Source organism: Girardinichthys multiradiatus, chromosome 4 (genome assembly GCF_021462225.1).
Source record: "Girardinichthys multiradiatus isolate DD_20200921_A chromosome 4, DD_fGirMul_XY1, whole genome shotgun sequence".
NCBI classification, from domain to species: domain Eukaryota; kingdom Metazoa; phylum Chordata; class Actinopteri; order Cyprinodontiformes; family Goodeidae; genus Girardinichthys; species Girardinichthys multiradiatus.
The window spans coordinates 401,782-422,282 of NC_061797.1; the positions used below are offsets into that span (position 1 = coordinate 401,782).

The 20,501-nt window shown below is 39.2% G+C and overlaps 2 protein-coding genes across 3 annotated transcripts in view; both read right to left on the reverse strand.

The window, feature by feature from the left end:
- The window catches only part of tpcn2 (two pore segment channel 2), a 133,918-nt gene extending 132,944 nt beyond the window's left edge, over window positions 1–974 (reverse strand). Inside the window, exon 1 of the mRNA XM_047363241.1 lies at window positions 606–974. Coding sequence (XP_047219197.1) covers window positions 606–792 — 187 coding nt within the window. The 5' untranslated portion in view covers window positions 793–974. The remainder of the gene's footprint in view (window positions 1–605) is intronic.
- A 2,190-nt stretch (window positions 975–3,164) lies between these two features.
- Window positions 3,165–20,501, reverse strand: part of nadsyn1 (NAD synthetase 1) — a 56,369-nt gene continuing 39,032 nt past the window's right edge. Inside the window, exons 16-21 of one of the 2 annotated variants that reach the window (XM_047362945.1) lie at window positions 17,308–17,414; window positions 16,308–16,439; window positions 16,125–16,194; window positions 14,998–15,126; window positions 5,925–6,101; window positions 3,165–5,642 (exon numbers count right to left, since the gene is read on the reverse strand). In XM_047362945.1, coding sequence (XP_047218901.1) covers window positions 5,586–5,642; window positions 5,925–6,101; window positions 14,998–15,126; window positions 16,125–16,194; window positions 16,308–16,439; window positions 17,308–17,414 — 672 coding nt within the window. In that variant the 3' untranslated portion in view covers window positions 3,165–5,585. Of the gene's footprint in view, window positions 5,643–5,924; window positions 6,102–14,997; window positions 15,127–16,124; window positions 16,195–16,307; window positions 16,440–17,307; window positions 17,415–20,501 lie in introns of those variants that run through there. The other variant, XR_007037948.1, reaches the window with a different exon arrangement.

Consider the following 20,501-nt stretch of genomic DNA (forward strand, 5'->3'; position numbering starts at 1 on the left):
CAGCATTCACACTGCATTTTCGCAGGAAATGCAAATTTTTCTAGTTTAATTTTTGTTTCAGCTGTTTCTTAAAATGTCGGGGAGACAGCTCCACTCTGCCACCTCTTCTACTCGGTTATTCACTACTGATGCAACATTAAACGTCTTTACACAAATGAAACACGTGAAAAATTATAAATGCAAAAGCAACAAAGACATGAGAAATGATCCCATGTTAAGGAGTCCTAGTTCTGTATTAAAGTCCCCAAAAGCAGCACTGACTTCAGACCCACATCTGTGTAATAACATGTCAGGTTTTCAGCCAAAAGCCACACAAAAAGAAAAAAAGGCATATTTTCTGAAGCTAAGATCCAACTAGTCCACCTGAGAAAATGAAATCACAAGCAGGAAAGCCAAGATGGGAGTCATAAACGTCAGTGCTGTAAAAACATGAAAACACACAGCTTGTTCTTTCATTTCATTCCTGAAAACCAAAGAACGACCAATGGTACCAAACACTTTCAAGCCGCTGTAACCCTCCCAACTATAGTGATCTACTGTAATAACCTGCTGATATCAATACATAACCAGGGAGGTGAGTGGGTTCTCATCTTGTCACGTCTCACCTGCTATCCGGTCTCCTACACCGTACCCCCGCTGTCCTGTATCTCCGTCCAAACGGCACCAGTCCCCAGCAGCACAACATGACATCCGCCTGCTGCCCTGCGAATTTCCGCGACATCTGGCTGAGCCGGAGCCATCATCTCCGGGGCGTCCGTCCTCAGCCCGGGTCAGCAGACGATCCGATTCCATCCAGGAGGTCTAGAACGTATGCTGCAGCCGCTCATCAGCGGCCAGAGTAAAGCCTGCGGGTTCGGGTATGATAGAGTTCGGATCTTGCTGAGTCTGCTTCAGGACGCACAACATGCCCGATCAGAGGACAGGAACCTGTTTTTAGGAAGTGACTGCGCTGCTCCTCCCTGTCCTGCCCCCGTTCTAAAGTTCGATTTCACAACTACCGCCTTGATAGCTCATAGAACATAGGAATGACCAGTCTGTAGTATGGCTGGAGACTGAAGTCCCCACATAAACATACAGGTCCTTCTCAAAAAATTAGCATATTGTGATGAAGTTCATTATTTTCCATAATGTCATGATGAAAATTTAACATTCATATATTTTAGATTCATTGCACACTAACTGAAATATTTCAGGTCTTTTATTGTCTTAATATGGATGATTTTGGCATACAGCTCATGAAAACCCAAAATTCCTATCTCACAAAATTAGCATATCATTAAAAGGGTCTCTAAACGAGCTATGAACCTAATCATCTGAATCAACGAGTTAACTCTAAACACCTGCAAAAGATTCCTGAGGCCTTTAAAACTCCCAGCCTGGTTCATCACTCCAAACCCCAATCATGGGTAAGACTGCCGACCTGACTGCTGTCCAGAAGGCCACTATTGACACCTTCAAGCAAGAGGGTAAGACACAGAAAGAAATTTCTGAACGAATAGGCTGTTCCCAGAGTGCTGTATCAAGGCACCTCAGTGGGAAGTCTGTGGGAAGGAAAACGTGTGGCAGAAAACGCTGCACAATGAGAAGAGGTGACCGGACCCTGAGGAAGATTGTGGAGAAGGGCCGATTCCAGACCTTCGGGGACCTGCGGAAGCAGTGGACTGAGTCTGGAGTAGAAACATCCAGAGCCACCATGCACAGGTGTGTGCAGGAAATGGGCTACAGGTGCCGCATTCCCCAGACCTGGGCTACAGAGAAGCAGCACTGGACTGTTGCTCAGTGGTCCAAAGTACTTTTTTCAGATGAAAGCAAATTCTGCATGTCATTCGGAAATCAAGGTGCCAGAGTCTGGAGGAAGACTGGGGAGAAGGAAATGCCAAAATGCCAGAAGTCCAGTGTCAAGTACCCACAGTCAGTGATGGTCTGGGGTGCCGTGTCAGCTGCTGGTGTTGGTCCACTGTGTTTTATCAAGGGCAGGGTCAATGCAGCTAGCTATCAGGAGATTTTGGAGCACTTCATGCTTCCATCTGTTGAAAAGCTTTATGGAGATGAAGATTTCATTTTTCAGCATGACCTGGCACCTGCTCACAGTGCCAAAACCACTGGTAAATGGTTTACTGACCATGGTATCACTGTGCTCAATTAACCTGCCAACTCTCCTGACCTGAACCCCATAGAGAATCTGTGGGATATTGTGAAGAGAACGTTGAGAGACTCAAGACCCAACACTCTGGATGAGCTAAAGGCCGCTATCGAAGCATCCTGGGCCTCCATAAGACCTCAGTGCCACAGGCTGATTGCCTCCATGCCACGCCGCATTGAAGCAGTCATTTCTGCAAAAGGATTCCCGACCAAGTATTGAGTGCATAACTGTACATGATTATTTGAAGGTTGACGTTTTTTTGTATTAAAAACACTTTTCTTTTATTGGTCGGATGAAATATGCTAATTTTGTGAGATAGGAATTTTGGGTTTTCATGAGCTGTATGCCAAAATCATCCATATTAAGACAATAAAAGACCTGAAATATTTCAGTTAGTGTGCAATGAATCTAAAATATATGAATGTTAAATTTTCATCATTACATTATAGAAAATAATGAACTTTATCACAATATGCTAATTTTTTGAGAAGGACCTGTAAACTTCTTTTGAGCTGGTAAAATATTTGAGGTAAGTGAAGTACCTCACCAACCCCCCTGCCCATATTTTGTATCGGGGTTTCACTTGTTTGTCACACATTTCCATTTTGGTTTCATCTTTATTGAGTCAATAATGACATCGACAATGGAATGTACTTAAATAGCACTCTTTTATTAGTTACACCAGCCACACTCCAAGTTCCATTCACCCAGCTGCACCTGCCCATAGGTACACTGGTATGTGGTGAGAGGTGAAGCTGGAATCAAACCAACATCTTTCAGACAGCAAGACAAGGACTTTTCCCAATCCGCCAATTGTTAGGTTAGGTTTTGTAAACTTGGGGTCAGATTTACAAGAATTTAGAACCTTGTGAAGAACAGATCAGGCTAACATTTGAATGCTGAAACTGAAAGAGCATGCCATGTCTGTAGAGATCACAACTTTAGAAGCTTTCTGAGGTACAGCTGACAATCTGCTTTACAGAGTTCAGAAACTCTTATTTCAAGAATAATTTGGCCAATGGAGCTTTTGTGTTGTAAGATTTATTTCAGACACAGCTTAGTGTCAAGGCTGGAAACAGTTAAATTGTACAATTTGGTAGACATTCTTCAGAACATTTCAAATACAAAACAAGTTGAAATATTTTTAACACAAAACCCTTTTCCAGGAACCAGGGTCTTTTTACAGGGTTAAAGGAGGGGGGCTCACAAATACCACAATCCAAAAGGTCAAAACCAACCTGGTATGTTTGACACTATGCTAAACCTTTGGGTGGAGCTTTGCACTTAACCTTTCTGATAGGCTTAGTACTACCAGCTTTTTAATTTCACCCCTCTGTTACAGTCAGTTCAATTTAAATTCCTCTACAGCTGTTTTTGTTTTATGTGCTTAAAGGGAAATTATCACAGGATATCATTTTCAAGAACAATAGGAGCAATTCAAATGAAACCCTGAAATGTTTTCCCCCAGAACATTTATTTGCCTTGACCCTGTTTTTTTCTGAGTGTTTTACCTGTGAAGTTCAAAAGAGGGTCACTGATGCTGAGAGGTAGCTTCTCTCAGGCCGCACTCAGTGGCTGAGTGGAACAAATCTAACACTTCACTAAAATCTCCATGGTAATGTGTAAGTGTAATAAATATGAAATGAATTTCAGTAACACAAGTCAAGTTTATTTATATAGCGCAGTTCAGCAACAAGGCACTCAAAGCACAGACTTCCATGTTCCATTGGTTTTGAGGCAAGAGACGAGAAGAGAAGGCTAGTTGGGATAAAACACCACTAAAAACAATCTTGTAATCATTTCAAACAGTTTACACTGTGACTGAATCAATAAGCTTCTATTTCACAGACTGTGCTGCTGAAATTGTCCAAAATGCAATATTTCGAACTGTTGACCAAATATTTTAATAAACAGTTTATTTAGATGCATGTGAATACATGACAGTAATATGCTCTTTAGATTTGTTCTTATTCCAGTAGTTACACTCTAAGCTGAGATTATCTCAGTGATTGTCTCAGAACTTGAGTTAAACACTGCTCCAACTGTCCAGAAACTCCAGAAAGACAGTTCCTATTTATGTATGGTCTGGAATTCTGTCTCTCTTGGAAAGTACACAAGTGGTTTGAAACAAATAATAGAATCTATTTTTCCTAAGCAGGTATGGAAAAGCCCTCCTGCGTCTTCTGTTTGTTCTCAGTACTAAGTGTAAATTTCGTAGCAAGAGAGCTAGACTGATACTGAGACACAATGATGGATGAGCAGCACAGAACCACAACTCAACCTGATCAACCAGATCTGGATCCACTTTTATCGAAGTGGATCCAAACTTGGTTGACCAGGTTGAGTGGATCCAGCTGATTTCCTGAGGGCAAGCAGTGTCCGTGCCAACTGAAGGTACTTCACTTCCTCTGCTATGATTGAGGCTGTTTTCTGGCATCAGGACATCTCAAACCCTAAAGATCTTTAGTTAGGTTTTATGTTAATATGTCATGTTCTTGTTTCCTTATTAATCAGAGAAATATATTAATATGATTACTGGTAAGGTAACTATTTTAGTTACTAGATATAATAATAATTTATTCAATATCCAACTGGAGTGAAAACATGGAGATTGTTAATAATAAATAATAAAATGTATTTACGCAGCACAGCACTAGCTGTACCTCAGGCACAGGTCAAGGCATCAATCAGTGGAAAGGTGGAACTAAATGGATCGAACCAACACAGTTTGGTATTTAGCTGCTTGTGAGCAGCATAGGGTGCAACATGTTCAGGCACAATTCCAGAAGAATGTTTATCAGTAATACAGTTTGGTATTCTACGTAATGAAGCTCGCCAACAATGTTGTTGCTGAAACAACTTCACAAAACAAAGACTTAGACAAACCTCAGCCGTGTTAGCGACTGAATAATAACAGTTGAAATGAGGGTGGATGGAAATGCCAGGTCTGAGCAGGACCTTGGTATCAATAGTTTGCTACCTGGGTTTATTGCTTTGGTTCATCACAGCAGTTAGGAAGACACGCAACATGTCAGCAGACCTAGCTTATCCTGGCCTTAGGATTGTGGAGGAAAAAAACAGATCAGTGCTGGATTACTGTTGAAACTTTCAATCTAGACTCCTGGTAAAGTAAATCATCTATATAGAAAATATCACTTCAATTTGAACATGTATCATGCACCATTATATCAATGCTAAATAAATCTTTTCTGTAGTTTTAGTTAAACTTGTAATGAAAACATGTTTTATAAACACGCTATCCATATGTATTCAGATAAGTTAAGCTCCTGTACACAGACAGCTGTTATGTATTTGACCCACTGCACACATGCACAAACACACCCTCGGATCACAAAATTAGCAAAGAGTAGATTTATAAAACAAATGAAAACACAGTAAAAGAGACGACAGGGCTGTGTGGTTTGTTTCTCTCAAAAACCTTTCACACTGAGGTCCTCTGGTTGGCATTGGTTGGGCTTGTTGTTGGCATCTGGAAAACCTGCAGAAAGGTTGAGAAAAACACACTTGAAGATAATTATTCTGGACACAATTGTTTTCATCCAGCTTTACAGAAAACAGTGTACAGAGGTCTGGGACCAATCAAGCCAGACATTCTCATTAACAGTTTATCCCTGTATGTTTGTTGTGTACTCAAGGTAAATGAACTGAATTTATGTAGCACCTATCTAGACATAGAAACCACTCAAAGCACATGTGGCCCCCTGGGCTCTCTTAGAGTTCATCACTACCTTTCAATCAGAAGGTCATGCTTATGCATTACCTGGTTATCAATACACCTGAACTGCCATGTCCAACGTGTGTTGTAGAGGAAAGGCCGAAGGTCAAAACGGTTGTCATCAGGACTGTAGCTCTCAGCATGGTAAGAAGGAGTCACTGTGGTCATCTTGTGACGGTTCACTGAGTACATCCTAAAGAAGTGTTTTACCTTCTGAGCCACCTGAACAAAGATAACCATCAGTTTATGTCCCAGAGTACAGAACAAATCAAATATGCAGAAAATAAAAGATGAAAGGCTTTCCTGGAAAAAAAGACTTGTGCAGCAGTGGGCTGAAGTCAGCTAAAGGGAACTAAAAATGATTCATAATGTTTCAGAGACGGTAAACGGACTGAACTTATATAGCGCCTTTCCAGTCATACTGACACTCAAAGCGCTTTACACTAGAGCCACATTCACCCAGAACACGCACACATTCATACACCGATACGCAGATCAACGACCACTCTTCTCACTGAGCCACAGTCAGGTGTCCATCAAAGTAGATTTTCATGCACAGAATGACACAACAAAATTATTTATTCCATGACAAGTAACTTAGAAATGTTTTAAATTTAAAAAACATAAATGAAAGAAATAACTAAGAAAAATGTCAAAAACAGGAAGATTTCACAGAGTGGATGGACAAGGTTCATTTGTCCATAAATTTCTGAAATGTCCCATTTAATTTTAGATCGTGGGCCATGTGCTCCGAAAAATGGTTCTAACAGTGCCTCTGGTACTCATCTGACTACCCAGCTTCACATGTACTCTAATCTGCAAAGCTGTGGTTAAGATACTGTCACTTCTTACAGCTTATTAACGTGTAAACAACACACACACACTCGCTCGCTCGCTCACTCACTCGCTCACTCACTCACTCACTCATTCACTCACACTTAGTGTTTTTATATCCTTATACGGACCTTCCATTGACTTCCATTCATTGCTATGCTATACGCTTACCCTCAACCTAACCTAAACTCAATTCATACCTTAGTCCTAAACCTAACCATTAACCCAGATAATGTTGTCTGGACCAGGCAAAATGTCCACACAATGGTGGTGTTCCACGTGCACACACACTCTCACTTACACACACACATACAAGCACACACACACACATCTAAATTGATGTGTTTCATTCAAGTCAACAATCAGTTCATAATGATTGTGAATGCGCAAACATTAAAACACAGCACCCCATTCGGTTCTGCACAAGTCACAACATTAAATCCTCTGCACTACAAGTACAGCTCAAAATATTAGAATAAAATTTAGAATTAAATAATAATTCTTATAATAGAATTGAAATATTTAATATTTTCTGTCCCTCATTCCAGAAAGGCAAACTCATTATGTACTCATTACACATAGAGTGTAATATCTCGAGCCTTAATTTCTTGTGACTTTAATGATTATGGTTTACAAATGATAAAATCCCAAGATTTTGTGACACAGAAAATTTAAATATTGTGAAAAAGTTATAACATCTTAATAGAAAATTGAGTGGAAGGAAAAAGTGGAAAGAAAATGTGCACCAGCAACAGGGATCCCTTCAAGAATTTAGTGGAGCTTCAGAAGGAGTGGACTGAGGCTGAAGTCAGCGCATCAAGAGTCACTACACAAAGACTGATCCTACACATGGGCTACATATGTTGCATTCCTCACCACTCCTGAACCAGAGACAACATCAGAGGTCTACCTGGGCTAAAGGAAAACGAACTGTTCTGCTGCTTTGAGGTCTAAAGATCTCTATGCAGATAAAAGTAAAGTTTGCAATTCATTTGCAAAATAAGGTCCCACAGTATGGAGGAAGAGTGGAGAGGCACAGAATCCATGTTTCTTGTAAGTCAGTGATGGTTTGGAGTGCCATGTCATTTGTTAGTTCTGGTCCACTGGGGTTTCTTTCACAGAAAACATGGCCATTTACGAGGACATTTTAAAGAACTGCATGCTTCCTTCTGTTGACAAGCTTTATGGAGATGCTGATTTCATTTTCCAGCAGAACCTGGTAGCAGCCCACACTGCCACAGGTACCAAAAGCTGGTTCAGTGACAATGATGTTACTGTTCTTGATTGGTCAGCAAAGTGGCCTGACCTGAAGCCCGCAGAGAATCTATGGATTATTGTTAAGTGGAAGATGAGCGACACCAGACTTAACAACACAGATAACCTAAAGGCAGCTATCAAAGCAAACCAGACTTCCATAACACCTCAGCAGAACCACAGGCCAATTCCCTTCATGCCATTCCACAAAATTGCCGTAATTCATGCAATAGGAGCCCCAACCAAGTATTAAATACACAGAAATGAACGTAGTTTTCAGAAGCCTGATATTTCTGTTTAAAATATTTTTTTATTGATCTTATGTAATATTCACATTTTCTGAGACATTGGATTTAGGGTTCCATTACTTGTAAGCAATATTCATCAGAATGAAAACAAATAAAGGTTTCAAATACTCTATGTGTAATGATCTTTAAATTATGAGTTTGACTTACTGCTTGTATTTGTTCACTTTGCAGAATGTTTAAAAAAGTAGGGCTGCTGTTCTGATATTTTATGTAAGTGAGTCAGAAGTAGAATATAGCTTTTCACAGTGGTGAACTTAGGCAGAAATCAAATAAAAAACATTAAACAGGAATATAAACAGATTCATACTGCTTTAAGTTCTGAAGATGATCATTATCCACGTCACCACTTGTTTCAACCGCTGTTTCCACGTTAGCATCAATCAGGTCTTGTGGGTCATCAGACTCGTATTTTGGCTCAGACATATGAGGCTGAACAGCTTGCAGCTAGAGCAATCCCTCTGTCTCAACTGTATACGTTAGAGGAATGTCCGTCTGACTGGATAAAATTTTTCGAGACTTCTGATGATTAATAAATGGTTGAAAAAAGCATGTGCTACTACATCTGTGAACTTTATCGACAACTTTAAAAAGTTTTGGGAAAAAAGATCTTTTCAAGCAAGATAGTTTCTGTTTGAACAAGCCTGGAGCCAGAGGTCTCACATCTAATCTCTTCTATTCAATAAATAATCCACCAGCAGCTTCGACTAGCAGAGAACATGTAGAATCAACAACAATGATAATGCTGCCATCAACAGCTTCAGAAGAGACAGAGATAACCAGGCAGTTGACTGAGAGAGAGACTTCATCACAAAAGGTCTGCTCACTGAATTCCACAGGAGAAGTGAAAATGCATCTTTAAGGACGGTGCTGCTGAAATCTTTAACCAGATTTACTCTTCTACCTTCACTTTGCCCTGTAACACTGTAGATGAGCTGGTAGATAACTTTCATTCTAAAATCTCAGACATCATTGATTCAGTTGCTCCAATTAAAGTGAAAGTCGTTTCTGGGAAGAAAATGTCTCCATGGAGAAGTGCTCCACCAGTCAGATGTGAAAAAAGGAGTGTCGAAAAGCTGAATGCAGGTGGAGAAAGACTGGACCCCAGGTTCACTATATTATCTATAAAGAGAGACTATACAGATATAACCTACAACTGAAAAATGCAAGAGAATCTTTGTTTTCTGAGATCATCAGCAGAAACATTAACAATGCTCGTGCATTATTTGCCACGGTCGACAGGTTAACAAACCCTCCTGTAACTGTAGCATCTGAACTCCCCTCTACCAGGGCCTGCAATGAATTTGTTAACTTCTTCACTGAAAAAACCGAAAAGATCAGAGGGGCAGTCAGCACATCCACATCAACTCCAGTACCAATGTTGTCTCCAACTAGAACTGATTTTGACAAAATGTCCCAATTTCACCAAATAAACTACAAAATCTTAGAAGAAATCGTACAGCAACTACGTTCTTCTTCCTGCTGTCTCGATCTTTTACCCACAGCTTTCCTTAAGAAAGCTTTGCCTGTAATAACATCTGATTTAACACAAATAATAAACACGTCCCTTTTGTCAGGTGTTTTCCTCCAGGCCCTAAAAACAGCAATTATCAAACCTCAATTGAAAAAGAGCAACTTGGACAAGATGTCACTGCAGAACTACAGTTCTGCTTCCCGCTTCCAGTCAGGCTTCCTGCTCACCACAGTACAGAGACTGCTCTTGTCAAGGTGTTCAATGACATACGTATAAATGCAGACTGTGGAAGAACCACAGTGCTGGTATTATTGGACCTTAGTGCAGCATTCGACACTGTTGATCACTTCATTTAATTAGAGCGCCTGGAAAACTGGGTCGGCCTTTCTGGTACAGCACTCAACTGGTTTAAATCCTACTTGAAGGACAGGGACTTTTTTGTTTCAGTAGGTAACTTTATATCAGAGACCACAAAAATCACATTTGGCGTTCCCAAGGGTCCATCTTAGGGCCCCTCCTATTCAATATCTACATAATAAACAACAACGTAAGTTATCATAACTATGCAGACGACACACAGCTATATGTTACGATGTCACCAGATAACTATGAACCCATTCAAGCGCTGGGTAAATGCTTAGAAGAAATCAATGCATGGATGGGCCTAAATTTTCTTCAGCTGAATCAAAACAAAACTGAAGTAATAATCTTTGGACCAAAGGAAGAGCGTTTAAAAGTTAGCACACAGCTTCAGTTAATACAGCTAGAAACCACCAGTCAGGCTCCAAACCTGGGTGTAGTGATGGACTCAGACCTGAACCTTCAGAGGCACATAAAGACAGTAACAAGGTCGGCCTTCTATCACCTAAAGAACATCTCCAGGATTAAAGGACTAATGTCTCAGCAGGACCTTGAAAAACTAATTCATGCGTTCATCTTTAATAGAATTGATTACTGCAATGGTGTCTTCACAGGTCTGCCTAAAAAGTCGATCAGACAGCTGCAGTTGATCCAGAATGCTGCTGCCCGCGTCCTCACTAGAACTAAGAAAATGGAGAACATCACCCCTTTTCTAAAGTCCCTACACTGGCTCCCTGTAGCTCAGAGAATAGACTTTAAAATACTTCTGTCAGTCTATAAATCACTGAATGGCTTAGCACCAAACTACATTACAGACTTGTTGTCAGTGTATCAACCACCCAGACCTCTCAGGTCTTCTGGCTCAAATCTACTCTGTGTACCCAAAACCAGAACCAAACATGGAGAAGCAGCTTTTAGTTCTTATGCTCCACTAATCTGGAATAAATTCCCAGAAAACTGTAAAACCGCTAAAACCCTAAGTTGCTTTAAATCAAGATTTAAAAAATTGTTTGTTTAGAGTGGCCTTTGACTGGGCCATCTAAACATTATTAGTTTTCAGTCCAACTTTCCTTTCATTTTCTTATCGATTATTTTATCCTAAATTTTTTATTTTATTTTTATTATCTTTTCAATTATTCATTTTTATGCTCTTTAATTATTTAATTACCTTTATGCCACTGCAATGTACTTTTCTTATTATGTGTCTTTTTTTAATTTACACACTATGAATTGTCTTGCCACTGAAATGTGCTATATAAATAAACTTGCCTTGCCTTACAAATAAACACTAGCTAGATTTTAGCAGGTTTCTTTATTTAAACTTTACATTCTGATGAAGTCCAACATTAGAAATGTATCATTTTCGATGTCAGACTCCGTCATTTTCTCTGGTCCCCTCCCTGATCTGACCAGTGATAACATGTTTAGCTGCATGTTGCCATTCAACCGCTGGCTGTCTAGGTGGTGTCCTGAAAACTAAGTGGGCTATATTGATAATTGGCAAACATTTTGGGGGAAACCTGGTCTGATCCGGAGAGACGGCATCCATCCCACTTTGGATGGAGCTGCTCTTCTTTCAAGGAATATGGCTGAAACTGATAACCCAGGGTTCATACCAGAAAGCAGGGTCATAGTTTAACACTTCTCTCTGCAGCTTCTGGTCTGTTACCCACCCATTACACTTTTAAGACAGTATTTTTTCCCATAGCTAAATATTAATAGATTAAAAATAATCTAAAAAGAGGACACCATGAAAATCTCATAAAAATACACACAACTCAGACTAAAAAGAAAAATAAAACAATTAAATGTGGCTGATTGAACAAAGGATCTCTCTCTTCAAAGACTTTGTTAGTTAATGATTGATTTGCGACAATCAAGATTAATTTATTTTGTCTCTCAGAAACCTGGCCACAGCAAGAACATTATGATAGTATAAATGAGTCAACTCCTAATTATTTAAATTTTCACATACCTCCAAATACTCAATGAGGAGTAGCAACCATCTTTCAGTCCGATTTATCAATTAGTCCCAGACCAAATACCTACAACTCTTTTAAATATATATCCTTAGTCGTTCTCTTCCGAATTGCAAAGCACTAAACCAGCCTCTGTTTCTTGTTTCTTGTACTGTCCATCATGCCTGTTAGTTTGTTCTCAAACTTTTTATCTAATTTATTATCAAATATGGATAGGGTCATTATAGTTAGTGGGAGATTTTAAATTAACGATGGCCCTGAAATTGATGGCCTAAATATAGCTTTTAAAGCTATCTTAAACTCGACTGGCTTTGCTCAAAACATTAACAAACCTATCCACTTTTGTCTTCATTTTCTGGACTTGTGGAGATATATGGCATTGAGTGTAAAGAAATAATGGTTCCTCATAACCCTGTCCTGTCTGACAGTTATTTAATAACCTTTGAGTTTAATTTAACCGAGTACTCCACACCTAAAAGAAAATTTAATTATAGTAGATCATTATCAGACAATGCTGTAACAACCTTTAAAGAATCTGTTCCATGTTTAATTTCGTCATCATCACAGAAAAACACAGTGGAGGGCAATAATTTTGTCTCTTGATTCTCTCGTTCGTAATGTTACTTCCTTACTGCGTGGTGCATTAGACAATGTATCCTCCTTGAAAAAGAAGGTAATTATTCATGGGAGGCTGGTTCCCTGGTTTAATTCAGAGCTGTATACATTAAAGTACAATGTTAGAAAGCTGGAGATAAAATCACTCTCTACACACCTAGAGGACTTCTACTTATTATGGAAAAATAGTCAACTGTTGTACAAAAAGACACTTTGCCAAGCTAAAACAGTTTATTTCTCATTAATAGAAGAGAATAAGAATAATACTAGGTTGCTAATTTTACACAGTCATAGTTCTGTTTAGCCACCCATTTCCTTAGCTCTCAGCACTAATGACTTTATTCTTTTAAAATTAAATTAATTCTATTAAAAATCAAATCATTGGCATACTCCCAAACATGGTTACTTCATCCTCAGTAAGTGAGACAGCATTGGAGGTGGTTGTAAAACAGATCTGTGTTGAACTGTTTTGAGCCAGTGGAGCTTCCTGAGTTATCAAAAATATTAGCTTCATCTAAACCTTCAACTTGATCAAGATGACTTAATAAATTACAGACCTAAATCCATTTTTCCATCCTTTTCTAAAATACATGAGAAAATAGTTGCTAATCAAGTGTGTGAGCATTTACACAGTAATGATCTGTTTGAAGAGTTTCACGCAGGTAGGGATTAGGATGGTTTAAATCTTATTTGTCTGACAGATTCCAGTTTGTTTGTGTAAATGATAAATCATCTTCAAACTCCAGGGTTAATTGTGGAGTACCACAGGGTCCAATGCTTGGGCCAATTCTCTTTACTATATATGTGCTTCCAATAGGTCAAATTATCAGGCAGCATAGGATAAATTTTCACTGTCATGCTGATGAATCTTTATTTAAGCTTTATTTATCCACAAATCCTGATGAGCCTAACCAGCTGGTTAGACTACAGGCATGTCTAGAGGACATATAAACTTCAATGACTTCACATTTTCTGCTAAATTCAGACAACACACAAGCTGCCGTCTTAGGACTGGAGTCTTTGAAAAAGAAACTGCTTACTTAATCAATTAATGTGTACAGCATTAAATTGTCCTCCGGCAATACAGTAAAGAACCTCGGTGTTATTTTTGACCTGGACATGTATTTTAAATACTATCAGGATGTCCACAAAATGCAATTAAAAGCCTTCAGCTCACTTAAAATGCTACAGCAAGAGTTCTGATGAAAATTAAAAAGAGAGATCATATTTCTCCTATTTTAGCTTCCCTTCATTGGCTCCCTGTTAAGTCCAGAATATAATTTAAAATTCTCCTCCTCACATATAAAGCCCTTAATGATCTAACTCCATCATACATCAGAGATCTGATTGGTCCATATGTTCCTAACAGAGCACTTCGTTCTCAGACTGCAGGTTTACTGGTGGTTCCTAGAGTCTCTAGAAGTAGAATGGGAGGCAGATCCTTTAGTTATCAGGCTCCTCTCCTGTGGAACCAGCTCCCAGTTTTAGTCCGTGAAGCAGACACCCTGTCTACTTTTAAGGCTAGGCTTAAAACTTTCCTTTTTGATAAAGCTTAAAGTTAGAGTGGGTAAGCTTAGCAGTTTGTCTCTCCTAGATGAAGCCAATGAACAAGCTACTACTGTCTCAAATATTTTACTTTTCCTTCCCATAGAAAGTACTCCTGGATCAGTGCTTCTTTGTTCTCTTTGTGTCTCTGCTCTGTTCTCTCCAACCCCCAGTCGGTCGTGGCAGATGGCCGCTCACACTGAGCCTGGTTCTGGTTCTACTGGAGGTTTCTTCCTGTTAAAAGGGAGTTTTTCCTCTCCACTGTCGCTACATGCATGCTCAGTATGAGGGATTGCTGCAAAGTCAACGCCAGTGACTATCCACTGTCTCTACATGCTCATCCAGGAGGAGTGAATGCTGCAAGTCACTGACTGGATGCAATCTGCTGGGTTTCCTTAAAACGTTTTTAGCAATTTGAATAATAAACTAAACCTGACTGTATTGTTTAATAACTATGCTCAATTGGAATGGATGTACCTGACATGGAATCGGTATGATTGAATTGAAATGTCTTTATAAAGCGCCTTAAGACGACGTGTTGTGAACTGCAGCTATATAAATAAAACTGAATTGAATTATCATTTTTGTACCCTGCTGTTTATTTATCATAAATGTACAGGTGTTGAAATTAAGAAAATGGTACTTTGACAATTTAGTTTAAATTAAAAGAGGACATACCAAATTTACTGCAATACAAGAAACTGACCAAGACAATTTATACTGTTCAGGAATCTGTCAAGTAGCCAACTGACCTCAGCAGGTGAAAGGACATCCTTCCACATATGAATGAGCTTACAGAACATACTGAAGGGCCCACACTTTGAGATCTTCCGCAGTCTTCCAATCACTGATAACTCAGAATAAGTCATCCCCATGTCTGCCTGACAAAAAAGATGTGGCAATCAGAAAGAAAGCAACAAAAACATCATATCATACAGTTGTCATCTTTGGACCAGAGTCTTTGAAAAAGAAACTGCTTAGTCAATCACCAAGCTTCTGCTGGCAACAACTTAATGCTCACCTTCTACCGATGATCCACATAGCCCTGTCTTTCAGTGTTTAACCCTTTCTCTCTCCTAGACATGGCAATTGACTGAGCTTAACTGTAACAAACTCTACAATTTATATACAATATATACAATTTCTAACAATTTGAATAATAAACTGAACCTGACTGCACTATTTGATAACTAAGATCAAATCGGAGTGGATGTAATTAACTTTAAATATATCCATATGATTGAATTGAATTGACTTTTGTTTTGTAAAGTGGCTTGAGACAATATTTGTTGTAAATTGGTTATATAAAAATTGAAGACTAAACGCTATCAAACACCAGGCAGAGTAGCTTGCTGACCCTTGTTCAGAACAGAATGAGAAAAGTTTAGATTTTAATCATTGTATCTAAATCCTTTTAGATACTTTTGGTCAGAGATCAGACCATATTATTGTATTGCAAGTATGTCTTTAGTCTTTCCACCCAAGTCTCCAGTTAAGTCCAAAGCAAAGGCATGAAAATACCTAGTTGAGTCCAAAGTCAAGGCATGTAAGTCTCGAGTAGAGTCAAACATGCGACCATGGCCTGCGCTTTTCCTTTGTAACACACTTTCTGTGTTTTCAAGTCAAATGGTTCAAGTCCAGGTGAAGTCACGTGTCATTGGTGTGAAAGTCAAAGTCAAGTCTAAAGTCTAATATTTAATTAGTCTAAATTTAATTTTATCAAATTGAGTCTAAGGTCATTAAATTTATGAATCACGTCTGAATAGATTCTAAGTCATATAACTCGAGTCCACACCTCTGCTTTTGGGTGCCATTTGCTCCATTAGTCAAGTGAAATAATGTTGGATTTAGAAAATGAGGGAGCGGATTTAGTTTTTACCTCATCTGTCTGTGAAAGCTGTCCTTCTGTCAAAGGCTCCAGTTCAGCAGTGGGCGGAGCAGCCAGGATGCTGCATAGCACAAAAAACAGAGAAACTGAAACACACAAAGGCTGCTCTTGTCACGCATTTGTTTTTAATGGAAATGAACTTTGTTTTAAAGTAGTGTCCTAAGTTGATCTTACCCTCTCAGAGTGGTGAACTGGAACTTTTCTGCACAGTAAACAAGAAAGTTCTTTAGATCTGTCTTGCTGATTCCACCAATGGGGTTTATGTCTGAACTAGAGCAGTCATACTTGGTGAAATATCCTGTGAGGCTGAGCAGGAAAAATCATTTAAGTAGAAAAGAAGCTTGTGAAGTAGTTATTCTCAATGGCTTGAGAGGAAGAGGTTTTATACTAAACATTACATTAAGCAATTCATTCACACATTAACAACAACTTGCACATTTGTGCCAACATAAAGTTGACCATTCTGTATGTGTGTAAAGTATGTATATATATGGTGGTTATGAAAAAATAAATATTTGTACAAAATATGTCTGTTTTGATTTCTTTCATATCCACTACTAATTAGGAAAGATATCTTTAAATTTGGATTCTTTCATGTTCCCGTTCAGCAGGGTTATACATTTGCACAAGAATCATAGATTCTCTTCGAAATGCCATTGTTTCTGAAAAAGATTGACTGTGTCTGAAAAAGACTGCGAATTATACCTTATAATGCTTTACCAACAAAATTATTTACAACAAGTTAAAGACTTCTAAAAGCTACAGTCCTGTTCATGCCTTTTGTTACAAGGGATTCTTCAGAATCCAGAGATCGGTAAAAGTAAGGAAATTGACACCTTCAATTGGCCACTTTTGCTTTCACATAGATTTTTTAGACCGGTCCAGACCACTGTAGAAGAGCTTTAAACAGGGAATAAAAATCTGTCCATACAGGTTTGATTTTACCTTTTGGAACCTAGAAACTAAATCTAATGTATTTGCACCATATCAGATTTTTGTATAAGATACAGCAGCAGATTTGAGATTGAATTATTTTTGCTTCTGGCATTAGTAGGAGGTCATTGAGATCTGGCTTATTTGTATGAAGGCTCACTCTGCATGTCACAGTGCAAATGATGTGCAGTAAACCAAAGGCCTGTGAAATATCAACCATTGCTGTCATTGGTAATACTACCTCTCATCGACGTTAGCTGAGCCCAAAACCAGCAGTCCAACAGGCTTACCACGGGCCCACAGACTCAACTGGGCAAAAAGGTATGCCAGGACCATCCTGACCCGAGCCTGGTAACAGCACAAACACACCTTTGGTCAAAACCTCATGGGGAATGGCAGTTGACCTAAAGCTATTGCAGAAATCCTATACAAAATCCTGAAACGTTCAGATAATTTCTCCATTTTGCACATTTTAAGTTTTTGTCTCTCCATACTAGACTTTTTACAAGTACGAACAGGAGCCACCAACCAGTGGACTTTTTGAATACGTACCACGTCTATTCATGTGTCTTTGAGTCATTTTGTACCTCCTTTGAAACTGAAGATATGAAGGAATTTCTATTATCTACATATCTAATATAAAACATATAAAATATAAAAAATTAAAACGCAGTATCTCACAAAAGTGACTACCTCCATATTTTTATAGGATAACACTGATGACATGACACTTTGATACAATGTAGTCGGGTGTACATCTTATATAACAGAATACATTTGCTGCCATTAATGTCTAAACTGCTGGCAATAAAATTGGGTACACCACTATTTGAAAATGTCCAAATTGTGCCCGAAGTGTCAATATTTCTTGTGACCACCATTATTTCTAGCACTGCCTTAACTTTCCTGGACATACAACAACCGCAATTTTCAAACGTGCATTCAAGCGAGAGAAACATATGATGGAGCTCGGATAGTTATCCGGAAAAGTCACCCCTTGGAGCAACAACGAGGTGCAAGCTTTTCTGGCGATCACAGGAGACTGCAATATTCAGCGGCAGCTGGATGGGGCAACAAGGAATGAAAAGGTGTTTGCTGATGTAGCCCATCAAATGGCCAGCCAAGGTTTTTACAGCACATCGCAGCCGTGTTTCATTCGCGGTTATGCAGCACGACACATGATGCTTTAAACCCGCACCTCCAGGAGGTGTTCCCTTCAGCGGAGCAAAAGCGGATCTATGGAAATGCAACACACAACGTGCAGAACCGTGCGGAGCTTTTCCGGGCTGGCCAAATCGAGCCAGTCGAAAAGGAGCAATAGAGTACTTTACAGTTTGCCACTGGAATCCTCTTTCACTCCTCCATGAGGATGTGATGGAAATTCTTGCAGTAAGCATTTCACAGTGTATAACCTTTTTTACTCCTCAGAATATCTTCTTCTAGAGGAAGAAGCTGTAAAGCCATTATCAGAAGTTTGATGGTTCAGACCCATCTTTAGGACAATGTCAGTTAGGTCTGTTCCTAGTAGATAACCTTGTCACTGTTGAACTCAAGAAGGGTTGGGGTCATAGAACATGGACTCTTTGCAGTTGAGATAACACTGTCTTGTTCTGGTATAAATACTGTGTGTAAATGTTGATCGGGGCTCTGTTCAACTGACTTGCTTGGTGACAGAGTCATTCAAACGCTGAATGCCTTTGAATAAAACTTATAAAGACAAAGTCAGGATTTTCTCTTGTTATGAGTCATTTCTACCCACTTTGATAAGAAAATTCCACAACAAGGACATCACCGAGCTTGTGGATGTTAAAGACCTCATGCTTCTCAACCTTCCATTTGAGGATGGTCCACAGAGGCTCAACAGGGTTTAGGTCTAGAGACATGCTTGAACAGTCCAGCACCTTTAACTTCATTTTTTTAGCAAGGCAGTGGTTGTCTTGCAGGCTTTTTGGAGTCGTTATCATGTTGAAATACTGCCCTGCAGCCAAGTTTCCGAACAAAAGCGATTGTGCTCTGCTTCGGCGTGCTGGCATTCATAGTTCCCTTAGTGAACTGTAACTCCCCACAGCCAGCAGCACTCATGCAGCTCCAAACCATGACAGTGCCACCTCCACACTTGACAGTAGGCAAGACACACTTGCCTTTGTAATCCTTACCTGGTTGCTACCACATACACCTGACACCATATGAACCAAATAAGTTTATCTTGGTCCCATCAGACCATAGGACATTGTTCCAGTAAGCGATGTCTAAAGTCTGGTTCTCTTTGCAAGACTTTCTTTTGCATCATCTTTAAAAGAGGCTTCATTCAGAGACAACAGCCATGCAGACCAATTTGATGCAGTGTGGGGTGTATGGTCTGAGCACTGACAAGCTGACCGCCAGCCCTTCAGCCTCTGCAGTAATGCTGGCAACACTCATGCATTCATTTTTAAAAGACAACTGCTGGAAATGACTCAAATTCTTTAGTCGATCATGGCGAGCCCTGTTCTTAGCAGAACCTGTCCTGCTCAGTTGCTGTATGATCTTGACAACTGTGTGGCAGCTGAGTTTCAGGATGTTGGCAATCTTCTTAGAGCCTAGGACATCTTTATGTAAAGCAACAATTTTTTATCAGAGAGTTCTTTGCCATGAAGTGCCATGTTGAACTTCCAGTATGGCAGTATGAGAGTGAGAGAGCGATAACACACCTCCTCTCCCTTCCCACCTGAGACCTTGTAATACTAACGAGTCATATGACACCAGGAAAGGAAAATGGTTAATGGGGCACAATTTAGACATTTTCACTTAGGGGTTTAGTCACTGTTGTTGCCAGCGGTTTAGACATTAATGGCTGTGTGTTGACCTATTTTGAGGGAACAGCAAATTTACACTGTTACACAAGCTGTACACTGACTACTTTACAGAAAAATATTCCAGGCATTTGTTACTTCAACACTGGGCTTTTGTAAATTTCGATTAGGAAGCCCCCAAAAAAGCATATCAAAAGCCTTGACAAAAAGATAAATCTTTCCCAAATTGTTGCCTTTATGTAATTAAGATCCATCTTGAATTATAGATCTGATCGTTCCATATGTCCCAAATAGAATTTCTAAAAGTAGAAACTTTTTGTTGATGAGGCAAAATTGAATTTTTGATCAAGTGTATAGTTAGCCTGATCTAGGTTATCCTAAAACATCTCAGTGATATAATGTTATACATTCTGATTGCTGAATAGAGCCACTTTTCCTCACTATGCTACTTTCTCCTACCACTATTTCAATCCATTATGAAGTTATTGCTGCCATTTACTTCATGTTCTTTCTGTTTTACCATTGTTCTCATAACTTTAAACACAGATAATGATAATGCATAAAATGTCTTCTCTTATTCATGATTAAGGATTTGGAGAAGCCATTTATTATAAATAATTATTACAATTATACACAATTTTTA